This window comes from Phyllobates terribilis, unplaced genomic scaffold (assembly GCF_046119375.1).
Source record: "Phyllobates terribilis strain yellow unplaced genomic scaffold, ASM4611937v1 Scaffold_1__5_contigs__length_1240528914, whole genome shotgun sequence".
Taxonomy (NCBI): domain Eukaryota; kingdom Metazoa; phylum Chordata; class Amphibia; order Anura; family Dendrobatidae; genus Phyllobates; species Phyllobates terribilis.
In genome coordinates this window covers 39,206,092-39,219,269 of record NW_027362761.1, presented here as the reverse complement: position 1 = coordinate 39,219,269, position 13,178 = coordinate 39,206,092, and the positions used below count along the sequence as shown (strand labels likewise).

Genomic DNA, 13,178 nt, shown 5'->3' with positions numbered 1-13,178 from the left:
ACAAGTGCTCGCTACTTGAGTTTACATCGAGTGCTTGGGTATGCACAGAGTATCGCGGGTGCTCGAGTCACATGCTCAAGTCTCCGTCCCATATGTTTCACGGCTGTTATAGAGCCAAAAAAACCTTGCGGGTATTGCCTGCCATGCACAAGCGATCCCCGCATGTATTTTTTTAGGGTGTCTAATAACCGTGAAACATGCAGGGCGGGGACTCGAACATCCACGATACATGGTGCATACCCGAGTACCCGATGCAAACTCAAATAGCGAGCACTTGCGCTCAAGACTAATGACAACTTATTCAATATGATGACCTAATGTTATCAAATTCTGTGTCGTACCTCTGGGTTCAAAATGTTCACTATACCCCTTGATAAAATCCTTGAGGGATGTAGTTTCTAAAATGGGGTCACTTGTGGGGGGTTTCCACTGTTTAGGCACATTAAGGGCCCTCCAAACGCGACATGGCGTCCGCTCTCGATTCCAGCCAATGTTGCGTTCAAAAAGTCTCACAGTGCTCCTTCCCTTCTGAACCCTGCCGAGGGCGCAATCCGTGTATTTTCCCCACATATGGGGTATCAACGTACTCTGGAGAAATTGCACAACAGTTTTTGGGGTCCATTTTCTCATTTCCCTCAGTGAAAATAAAAAATTTCGGGCTAAAAGATCATTTTTGTGGAAAAAGTTTGATTTCTTTATTTTCACGGCTCTACGTTATAAACTTCTGTGAAGCACTTGGGGGTTCAGGGTGCTCACCACACATCTAGAGAAGTTCCTTGAGTGGTCTAGTTTCCAAAATGGTATCACTTGCGGGAGGTTTCCACTGTTTAGGCACATCAGGGGCTCTTCAAACGCGACATGGCGTCCACTAATAATTCAAGCAAATTTTACATTCAAAAAGTCAAATGGCGCTCCTTCCCTTCCGAGCCCTGCCGTGCGTCCAAACAGTGTCTTTTTCCCCACATATGGGGTATCTGCTTACTCAGGAGAAACTGCACAACAAATTTTGGCATCCATTTTTTCCTGTTACCATTGTGAAAATAAAAAATTGGGTCTAAAGTAACATTTTTGTTTTTTTCTTCCACATTCCAAAAATTCCTGTGAAGCACATGAAGGGTTAATCAACTTCTTGAATGTGGTTTTAAGCACCTTGAGGGGTGGAATTTTTAGAATGGTGTCACTTTGGGTATTTTCTGTCATAAAGGCCCCTCAAAGTCACTTTTAATGTGATGTGGTCCCTAAAAAAAAAAAAAAAAAAATGCTTTTGTAAATGTTGTTGGAAAAATGAGAAATCGCTGGTCAACTTTTAACCCTTATAACTTCCTAACCCAAAAAAAATTTTGGTTCCAAAATTGTGCTGATGTACAGTAGACATGTGGGAAATGTTATTTATTAACTCTTTTGTGTGACATATCGCTCTGATTTAAGAGCATGAAAATTCAAATTTTGAAAATTGCATAATTTTCTAAGTTTTCGCCAAATTTCCGTTTTTTGTTTTTTCTTTCCCCCCACAAATAAACGCAAGTGATATCGAAGACATTATACCACTATCTTGAAGTACAATATGTCACGAAAAAACAGTCTCAGAATCAGTGGGATCTGTTGAAGCTTTCCAGGTTTATTACCTCATTAAGTTACACTGGTCAGAATTGTAAAAATTGGCCCTTTCATTACCGTGCAAACCATCTTCGGGGGTAAAGGGGTTAAAGAGGCTCTGTCACAAACATTTAAGATACTCTGATAATCATTTTGGACACCTTATATACTTATGTTCTTGCCTTCTTTTACCTTTTAGTTCCTGAGGATGAAGAAACTAAGATGTTTGCCGAGAAGTTAGCTAGCTTTGTGGCAGATGGTGGTCCTGAGGTTGAAGCCATTGCTTTACAAAATAACAGAGAAAACCCTGCCTTCAGGTAATATATGTATAATATATATAAAGCATTTTTAGACAATATGTAAAAATTGACTAAAATATTGAATAATGTAGATTCAGGCCCCTATGGAAACTCAACAGTCATTCTCCCCTTTTGTTATGGAGCAAAATGCCAACTACAGAATTGATGAAAAGGATATTGTCTGGTCTTGCCTAGATTTGTGTTTTCTCAGACTTAATGCACAATTTTTTTCTGTCACTTTAAGATTTTTATATGACACAAATGGCAAAGGTTACCAGTATTATAAAATGAAGGTGGAGGAATTCAGACGAGCCAAGCGGGCTTCAACAGACAATCATACCTTCTCAGATCTTAAGCGTAAGTTAGCCCCAGCTTCCTCACCAATGACGTCTACTACTACTCACCCCCCCGCTTCCTCGTCCACTACTAGTCCACCAACACAGCCACAATTCACAGAGCAAGCATCTGCAAAAAAGAAGAGAAAGAGTCGGTGGGGGCCTGAGGAAGACAAATCTGAGTTGCCTCCTGTTACTGTGATTAGTGAGCCCCCCAATACCACCGCTCTTCTAACAGGTGAGATGGCTTTAGAAAGCATATATGATTACTACCCAGGTATTGGATTCAAAGCCTAGATTTCCAATTCCCCTTTGTTTTATTTCTAGCCCAGGATTTGAAAGGCTTAGGATATGAGAATAGAAAACCCGTGGGATTGGTTGGGGTCACGGAATTATCTGATGCCCAAAAGAAACAGATAAAAGAACAGCAAGAGGTAGGAAAGTTTACTCTTCTGTATAGTGAACTATGAAGAAGAGAATCTCTCCTGACAAATAATGGTTCTCACTTTTAACTGTAAAATAGGAAACCTATCCTTCCCACTGTGTGATTCTTTTGTATTGCAACCAGATACAGACAGTAAGGCTGTGTGCCCATGATGCTTTTTTTTAAGCGTTTCCTCAGTGGCAAAAACGCTGCAGAAACACTTAAAAAAACGCATGCACATGCTGCAGACATTTCCGCTGTGGATTATCATTGCAGAAAAAAAAACGCAGCACTACCAATTATTTTGCGGAAGCGCTGCGTTTTCGCCGCCATTGACTTGCATTGAAACGCATGGATTCCGCATCACTGCATATGTAGATGCGCATTCCATGCGTACCAGGGTCTAGAGGACAGGAGACTCTCCTCCGGAACCGGGTACCATAGAACCTGTGAAAAAAAGAATAAAATAAAAAATAAATGTTATATTTACCTTCTGATGGCCCCCGCTGCGCTCGTCCTCCCATGCCGGCAGATCGCGGTGGACTGAAGGACCTGCGCTGACGTCATAGTCATGTGACGGCAGGTCCTTCAGTGCAGTGTACCGCGATCTGCCGGCAGCCAGGACGGAGCGAAGCAAGACTGCGGGGGCCATCAGAAGGTAAGTATAGATTTATTTTTTTATTTTTTACCATTCTTTACGGTCACGGTCATGCCGGTTGCATGGATTTATATAGTGTGACCAAGTTGTCAAGCACTTTCCAAGTGATGCTAAAATCGCTTGGAAAGCACTTGACAACCCGCATGCGGAAATGCATGTGAAGAACGCTTCACATCCGCTTGTCCCTGGCAGGAAAACGCATGTACAATCCGCATGTACAATCCGCATGCACAATCCGCATGCACAATCCGCATGTGTTTTTTCTGCCAGGGAGATGCAGAAACTCTCAGGAAAAATCCGGAGCATTTCTGCATCGTGGGCACATAGCCTAACAGAAATTTGCTGTATTCAATTGTGTCAAAGGCATAAAGGGTGAAAGTCAATTTCAGACCAGCTAATTGTATTGTGTGCTACGTTGGAAATGTCAGTTTACATATCTTTGTATGTGGGTAAACTATAATGTTAAATTAATATGTCCCATTACTTTTTTTTTTCCATATTTATGCTATGAGATCCTTTAGTCTACTACTGATACTATACTCTGTTACTGTATTCCTAATTCTCTTTATAGATAATAATGAGCTGAAGCAAGTGTTTTTGTAATACTTTTATTAAAAGGCTTGTCCAGACTTGGGACAAAAGTCTGCAGTCACTCCAGACTCATCTGGCTTCTCTCAATCCACTTCTCTTTCAGGGCTGTGAAGTCTGTAAGCCAAACCTCCCACTCCGACTCCTCAATTTCCCTGTCTGACTCCACAGCCCGGCCTCACTACTGAGCGTGTACATAAAGTGCAGCAGAGATCCATCTCACTACTGAGCGTGTACATAAAGTGCAGCACAGATTCATCTCACTGCTGAGCGTGTACATAAAGTGCAGCACAGATTCATCTCACTGCCTCACTACTGAGCATGTACATAAAGTGCAGCACAGATTCATCTCACTGCCTCACTACTGAGCGTGTACATAAAGTGCAGCACAGATTCATCTCACTGCCTCACTACTGAGCGTGTACATAAAGTGCAGCACAGATTCATCTCACTGCCTCACTACTGAGCGTGTACATAAAGTGCAACACAGATTCATCTCACTACTGAGCGTGTACATAAAGTGCAGCACAGATTCATCTCACTGCCTCACTACTGAGCGTGTACATAAAGTGCAGCACAGATTCATCTCACTGCTGAGCGTGTACATAAAGTGCAACACAGATTCATCTCACTGCCTCACTACTGAGCGTGTACATAAAGTGCAGCACAGATTCATCTCACTGCCTCACTACTGAGCGTGTACATAAAGTGCAGCACAGATTCATCTCACTGCCTCACTACTGAGCGTGTACATAAAGTGCAGCACAGATTCATCTCACTGCCTCACTACTGAGCATGTACATAAACTGCAGCGCAGATTCATCTCACTGCCTCACTACTGAGCGTGTACATAAAGTGCAGCACAGATTCATCTCACTGCCTCACTACTGAGCATGTACATAAACTGCAGTGCAGATTCATCTCACTGCCTCACTACTGAGCGTGTACATAAAGTGCAGCACAGATTCATCTCACTGCCTCACTACTGAGCGTGTACATAAAGTGCAGCAGATTCATCTCACTGCCTCACTACTGAGCGTGTACATAAAGTGCAGCACAGATTCATCTCACTACTGAGCGTGTACATAAAGTGCAGCACAGATTCATCTCACTGCCTCACTACTGAGCGTGTACATAAAGTGCAGCACAGATTCATCTCAATGCCTCACTACTGAGCGTGTACATAAAGTGCAGCACAGATTCATCTCACTACTGAGCATGTACATAAAGTGCAGCACAGATTCATCTCACTACTGAGCGTGTACATAAAGTGCAGCACAGATTCATCTCACTACTGAGCGTGTACATAAAGTGCAACACAGATTCATCTCACTACTGAGCGTGTACATAAAGTACAGCACAGATTCATCTCACTGCTTCTCTACTGAGCGTGTACATGAAGTGCAGCACAGATTCATCTCAACTAACAGCCGAGATCAGGAACAGACCTTTATAGGACATTTCATAACTTTCTCAAAGTTTAGCATTTAAAGCACATCCTGCATTGTACTACTGGACCCAATTTATTATATATTGACAGTCAGTCCATTTTATACAGACTCCAACAAAATGGACACCAATTCTGATGCCACAGCCAGGAAGAGGGGTGAAGGTGCCCATACATACCAGGATGGATGTGAGGGGGGGGCATGCATATCAGGATGGGGGATAGTAACAGAATTAGGGGACATTACCCCTATACCAGTGTCAGCAGCAGACCCCCTCCCCCTTAACAGAGCATCATGACCACATTTTTTGCTTAAAAGTTTTTTTTTTTCTATTTTCCTTCTCTAAAACCTAGGTGCGTTTTATGGTGCGGTGCGTCTTATAGTCCGAAAAATACGGTATATTAGTAAATAGCTTAGATTATGGGACTAAATAGGGAGTTAGGAGAAAAATGAATTTGCCTTTGGACCACCCCTTTAATGACTGACATGCTTACATATCTCGTCATTTTCTGTTCAGATGCAGCAAATGTATGACCTGATAATGAAACACAAGCAGGCCATGCAGGATGTGCAGCTCCTGTGGGAGAATGCTATGAAACAACATCAGCATGACTATGACAGTGATGAAGAAGTTGATAATGAACTAGGCACCTGGGAACACCAGTTGAGAAGAATGGAAATGGGAAAGACAAGGGGTAAAGTACATGGCCAGGTGTCATCTTGTAATAGCTGTACATGTAACCGCACCACACAGCAATGCAAAATGTTATGTAGCAACGCAGATAGATTAAAAGCACATTTATGTGATCAAAATTTTTGTTTTCTGACAGAATGGGCAGAACAGCTGACAGAAATGGGTCGTGGTAAACATTTTATTGGGGATTTCTTACCTCCAGATGAACTAGAGAAATTTATGGAGACATTCAAGGCTCTTAAGGTAATAATGTGAAACAACTTTGTAGTAAATTGCTACAACTTACTACTCAAACAGCTCGATTTATCAAACATGCAAAACTTTAATAGGTCATTGAAAACACCGCATTTTATGACTTATCTTTAGCCGGATTTGCTCTCAAATTGTTCATTGTGGTGAGGACTAAAGTCTGGCACAACGACGTACAGTTACCGTCTCAGATATGGAGCAGGTGACTGCTGTAATATACTGTTGGCATCCCTCTATAAGAGTTGTCATTAAACAGAGCGCCAATCCCTGCCGTTTGAAGAGGATCTTTCACCACTTTTTACATGCTAAACTGGCTACTTCTTGATAAAGTGGCTGAAGAGCTGAAAAAAATGTAGTTTATTTTTTTTTTTATTTCTCATCTCTGTTGCTGACATATTGACTTGTAAAGTTTAGATGCTCTTTTTTTCCCTGTAGGAAGTTGCCCAATTATACGGCAGCGTCATACAGGGGGAAAAAAAGCTCCCCCCAGAGTAGGTCAGAAACCGATTTTTCAGTGTAAAGTGGACTATATCTCAACTTATCACACTGAGAGCTCACTGCTGATACTGTCATTACAAGCACCATGAGAGGCTGAGAGCTCCGCTGTACTGTCATTAAGGACAACGCTCTGCATCTATCCCAGGCATCAGGGAATAATACTACGGTACCTGGCTTACATACGGAGCGGTGTATGTAACACTGCTCACACACCCCGCTCTCCTCTCACTGCACTGTTATGTCATCACATTATGAATGATATTAAAGAGGAGAGCTTCAGCGTGCCCAGCAGCATGTCTCATACACCTCTATGGATCTATGCCAGCTAACTGGGCGTTATTACCCAATGCCTGGCATAGATCCGAAGCGTTGTATGTAATGACACACAGCACAGCTCTCCTTTCCTGGTGCTTGTATTGATAGTAAGCAGCAGCAGTGACATCTGTGTGATAAGGCTAGACATATGAGGCTTACATCACACTGAAAAAGCCCGTTTCGATTTTCTCTTGGCGAGTTTGTGTTTTTTGTTTTTTTTTCCCCCTCTTATAATTGGGCAACGTCATACAGAGGAAAAAACGCATCCAGAGAAAAATCTGTCAACGACCCTTGGTAGAAGATGAAATTTAACATTAAACTTTACAAAACAAAATCTCCGCTATGTATATGAAAAATAAAACCACAAATGTTTCATTCAGCTTTTCAGCCATTTTAGCATAGTGTAGCCAGTTCAGTATGTAAAAAATGGTGCAAGGTGCTGTCGATAACAGTAATCACGGCATTTAAGAGATTGACAGAAGAGGGGGACTCCCTTTATTTCCCCAATGATTTTCCCTTGTAGCGTAATAATGGGATGCTGATGAGTTGCTGTGGCTGATAAGGGGCCTAAATGTGACCCCAGGTCCTACCATGTTAGTACACCTTTGGCCAAACATAGGATGCCTGTCAGTTTTTATGATGAAGTATTGCAGTGCATTATATGAGCACTTGAGCTCAAATATTTTTACGTTTCCTAGAAGAACCAAAAAATTGTACCAAAAAAAAAAAATCACAACCACTTTCCTCATTTAAAGTTTTTTCCCTTCTTTTTTTGGGGGCTGGTATTATTTATTAGCGGGTGTTTGCACATTTATTTTCACCTTTTTATTTTTACCTTAATACTGACTGCTTATGTTGGACCATAATAGCATTACCCTTCATCTTACGTTTTTATACCATAGTAACAGGAGAGCTGAGTGTGGGTTTAGGCCCCGTGTATTCTTTGTAGGCACTTTTGTTTATTTTTAAATATTCTTATTCCTCTGTCTGTGTTAGTGAGAATTAAATACTTTCTGAATGACACTTTATGGTTGCATAGATTTTCCTTGATTGGGATAAGGATGGCACTTTCCTTATCACACACCACACCACACCACGTTGGTTCTTGGCTACTATTTCGAAATTTGAAGGACTCCATCATTGGTCAGTAGGGTTTGTCTGGTGCCGCTGGCATCCACTAGTCGATGGATCTGGCAAAGTTCTGCGGCTTCTGTTATAACTGAAAGGCAGAACACAAATGTGGACAAAGCAAGTAAACCATATCAGTAAAGTTTCACTTTTATCTGGCCTCTGTTGTAGGAGGGACGTGAGCCTGACTATTCAGAATACAAAGAATTTAAACTGACAGTGGAGAACATTGGATACCAAATGCTAATGAAGATGGGCTGGAAAGAAGGAGAAGGGTTAGGTTCTGAGAGTCAAGGAATTAAGAACCCTGTTAACAAGTAAGTTTTTAAAGATGTTTTACAATCTTAGAACTTAGTCACATAGTAGCAAAACAGATTCTTGTAGGTTAGTTCTGTTGAGGTTGATATTTCGGGAAACGTTGTGGAAATCGGTATATCCTCCAAAAGCGGGCGATAGTGTGGGATTTAATGTGACGCTGGGATACAGTTACTGTTTTGTGATTCTATATGTCTGGCTCCGGCACTAAAGACTGAAATTTGGGAGATTGCACAGACCACAGCCGGTCATCGCTGCTTTTGGAAAGACAATGATCCTGCACTTTAAGTACACAAAGGAAACGGAGGCACACAAGGACTATAATCCTTACCATATTAAATACATAGGGAACTGTACTTTAGGTTTATACACAGTAAATCAATGTTAATAAAGCTTCCTTTCATACAACGAATAATATACCTACAAAATGAAACTGGCGTCACACGAGAAAAAATCAATCACATGATGGGAAAGAAACGCTTGCACCTGTTCACACTTGTCTTGTTCTGTTTGGAGGTGCTGGTCAGTCTTTTTGGTATATGATGGAAAAGGCGACATCAACAGTGGGCAGGCTTAATTCATCCATTATAATAGGGGTGTCAAGCACACGGCCCAGGCTGAGGCTGTCATCGGCGGCTTAAGGGGCACCGGAGCTTCAGAGACATCCTCGAGACAGCAGAGAGCAGGCCGATTGAGGATTGCGCCAGCACCCCTTAATGTCCTCACGCCAGAGTGCGGTATATTGGAGCACAGGTGTCCCTTTCCTGCGCTGCTGGTGGTAGGTGAATATGGAGAGGATGATTTTTTTTAACCCCTTCCCGACATCCGCCGTGCATGTGTGATGCAGTGGGAGGTGATTTCCGCAAACCAACATACATGTACGACGTGATGATGGCACAGTCTTCTCCTGTTTTCATCTGTATAACATACCTGACACTCTGTTGTAATGGCCACAATGTGTACTGGCACCAACCGCGACTATTGGAACACCTTATATACCTATGTCAATAGTGACAGCGGTATTCACATAGTTATTTGAGGGAGGTGGCTTCCTATTTAAGCCTATCTGCACTCCGCAATGCCAACCCGTGGCCATATAATGACCTTTGGGTCAGCCAGCTACGGTGGCCTATTAGGTGAAGTGTCAGTGTAAAACTGACAGATCTAGTATCCTGCAGTACAGAAGAATTGCATTATATCTGATCAGCAATCAGGCAAGTGAATTTTTAAGTCCCATATAAGGACTAAGTAAAAAAAAGAAAATAATTCTAAAAAAAAAATCTAAAAGTATGAAAAAAGAAATATTGTCACTAAAAATGCTGTTTTATGTAAAAACGTAAAAAAATTTTTTTAACTACTTTTGGTACAACCACCGAAGCTATAAACCTATTCTACAACCCATATGATGAACACTTAAAAAAAAAATAAAAAAAAATCACTAGCAAACGTGCAAATTGTAGCTTTTTCATTATACTGACGCAAAAAATGGAAGAAACAGTGATCAAAAAGTTGTATAGAAAAAAAATGGTATCACTGAAAATGTCATCTCGTCCCACAAGGAATGCCGGCTGTAAACTTCAATTTTTTTTCTATTTGTGTCCCATTTACCCGGCTGAGCTTGAGAACCCTGTATTTTAAGGTTACATCATGACAATTACAGCAACAAATATACTGTACATGTATAGAAACCTACAATGAATACTTCCATAACTACACAACAGAAAAGCATGAAGGACAAGCGTGAACGATAAAGGTGCCTAGTGGAAAAGTTATAAAAACCTGTCTCCACTTTAAGGCTATGGATTTTATTCCAAATAATAACTCCTCTTGCCACTAGAGGGCAATGTAGGATAACATTCATCACAAATATAAAATTCCGTTCCCCATATTTATCAAACATAACAGTTTGCGCCAAAACTTTCATGCACTCACTTCAAGTACATTACACCATATTTATCAAATATTGCATCTTAATGAGCACAACATTCACGCACGGTAGAGTGCGTCCCAATTTTAAGTGTGGAAGACCAATGTTTCAGATGTTGTTACCGCTATGACTTATCTAGAATATACAATTTTTTTGGACTTGTTTGTTTAAGAGCAATCATACATATGTTGTACTTCACTCCAAAAATGTTAACCACGCTGCCTTATTTTGTAATTTTTAGGTTTTGGCACAGGTAATAAAAAATGGTGTAATGTGACGTCATATAACTATAGATTAGCCATAGGCATTATTGCACCAAAATTTGGCCTCAAACGCTTTAAATGCATATCTTCAGGACTAGTCAAGACCAGTTTTGAATATTTATCCACTGAAAGCCATCAGAGATAGTAAAAACGGTTTTCATTACAAAATATGTAAAAACTGTGCAGATTAATTTTTCTATTAGTGGATTCATGGACCATCAGTTTAATTATTTTGCAGGGAAGTATTCTGATCTACAAACTCACGTATGCCTATATTTCAGGGGTTCTACAGCAGTTGATGGGGCAGGTTTTGGCATTGATCGTCCAGCAGACTTATCGAAAAATGATGATGAATTTGAAGCTTTCCGGAAAAGAATGATGCTGGCATATCGCTTCCGGCCAAATCCACTGGTAGGTGACATGTGAATGTTGTACTAATAAAGTCAGTAGGCCGATTTCTGTGGGACAGACTGAAAAAAAGATTTTGTTTCTAGCAAACGTTGAGCAATTCCCATATCACATTATCGAATGACATGGATAAAATATATAACAAATACACTAGGCTCCAACAAGGTATCGTCTTGCCTTATATCCAGGCTGTACCAAAATCTTTACAAAAGAAAAAATGAAAGAGACTGAGACTATCCTGTATGTAACTGCTGTAAAACATGTTGGACGGATCTGATGCATATGTTGTGGTCAGGTCTCAGATTGGAACGTTTCTGGAATGAATGGGGTGGCTGAATTAGTGAACGCTATGTACTGTATTTTCATAAAGCAGTCACCTTACGTATGTATCTTTGGGCGTTTGGAGGATTTGCCCACCACAAAGCCCCAAAATTTAGCAGTGGTGAGGATGCGCATGGCCAGAAAAGTAGATTGGCTTATATCTGTATTGGCTATATCTATGTCTGTAAGCGTATTTATACAAGATGAGAGGCTCCAAAAAGCTTAACGGTTTATGTGCTAGCTAAGTAAGGTTGGCACTGATTAACTTAACTAGAGACAGGATACTTTTGTAATAATGAGGTGTGAGAGTTGAAGGGGTGAAACCTACAGGCTGACAACAACTGCATGGGGGAAAAATGACTGATCATCTATTCGTTCTGACTACACACTGCATCAGGTTGGCAGCACAATTCCCATCTACAGGAGACATTATGCTGCTGAAAACCCTGACCTGACTTTATGCGGTTTTTGCTCGTTCGTGGATGATTAGTGGCATGTTTAAATGGCCAGTCGTGTAAAAAGGCCTTTACTATTTTTCTGCTTGAGAGACAAAACATCAAAAGGCCAATTCATGAAACAGTTTCCACCAGAATTCTGGAGTAAAGCTGCTTGAAATTTTTGCAACACTTGGGCCACGTGAAAAATGCCGGTCTTGGAGTTTTTAACCAATCAGGGCCAATGAGAGGGCATGGTTGAGCACAGCCAGTGTACAAAACGTCTTGATGCATCTGGGCCCAAATCTTTTCCAGGACAAGCCACTTTATGAATGACTCCAGTATAATTTTTGCAGGAATTTTGCTATTTGGACCTTGAAAACTGATTATCTGCTTTTGTATTGTGTTGGTATTCCAAAGTTCTTGGATTTGGGAGAGTTTATGGGGACTTTTGTCTTGTTTCTGTTAGAAAAACAAAAGAAAAAAAAAATCAATAAACATGACTTGCGAAAATGTTAATATTTTTTGCCCCTTTTTTCCCTTTTAGATCAATGGGGGTCCCAAAACTCCTACCAATCACTCAAGACTACTGAGCAGTGCAGCGTTCAGTAGGCAGGAGCAGCTGCTTTTCTATTGAATCCGCTCCTGCCTCCTGAGCTGCACACTTTGCAGCAGTCTCTTTGCAAAAGTTTAGTTACTCTTTAATGCTGCTTTCTAACTTTTTCATTTTCTATTTGTAGAATAACCCAAGACGCCCCTACTACTAGAAGGTTAATCCCATCGGTTTCATACTGTGAGAATGTCTTGCAAGAGCAATTTGATTCATCAGTTACATAAAATACATTCATGTTGTTTCTTGTGGCAATCACTAGTTTGTCGCGTTGTTTACAAACTTTTATCAGTTTGGCTTGTAACTTGCACCCACTTTTACCTTAGTTTATCGTTCATGGAAAGATCTTCAGTGAAAATCTAGAATTTAATAAATCTGTTTAAGCCATTATCTGTGTCTTCTTTTTAAGTTGCATCTGAAGCACATACAGATTGATATTGTATCAAAAGTTAAAGACGACCATACACCAAATTTTTCATGTTGCACTGGACACGCAATATAATAGGCACTGCAATTTTGCCTCTTGGTTGCGGAGATACAAGTGCATCTCACTATATTAGAATATCCTCAAAAAGTTTATTTCAGTTCTTCACTACAAAAAGTGTAACTCATATATTATATAGTCATTACAAACAGAGTGATCTATTTCAAGTGTTTATTTCTGTTAA

General features: G+C 40.7%; 1 protein-coding gene across 1 annotated transcript in view; it reads left to right on the top strand.

Annotated features, from left to right (window-relative positions):
• SUGP1 (SURP and G-patch domain containing 1) overlaps positions 1–12,898 on the top strand; it is a 47,434-nt gene extending 34,536 nt beyond the window's left edge. Inside the window, exons 7-14 of the mRNA XM_073661050.1 lie at positions 1,796–1,913; positions 2,140–2,468; positions 2,558–2,664; positions 5,866–6,043; positions 6,179–6,285; positions 8,404–8,549; positions 11,019–11,148; positions 12,641–12,898. Coding sequence (XP_073517151.1) covers positions 1,796–1,913; positions 2,140–2,468; positions 2,558–2,664; positions 5,866–6,043; positions 6,179–6,285; positions 8,404–8,549; positions 11,019–11,148; positions 12,641–12,667 — 1,142 coding nt within the window. The 3' untranslated portion in view covers positions 12,668–12,898. The remainder of the gene's footprint in view (positions 1–1,795; positions 1,914–2,139; positions 2,469–2,557; positions 2,665–5,865; positions 6,044–6,178; positions 6,286–8,403; positions 8,550–11,018; positions 11,149–12,640) is intronic.
• The last annotated feature ends 280 nt before the right edge of the window (positions 12,899–13,178 follow it).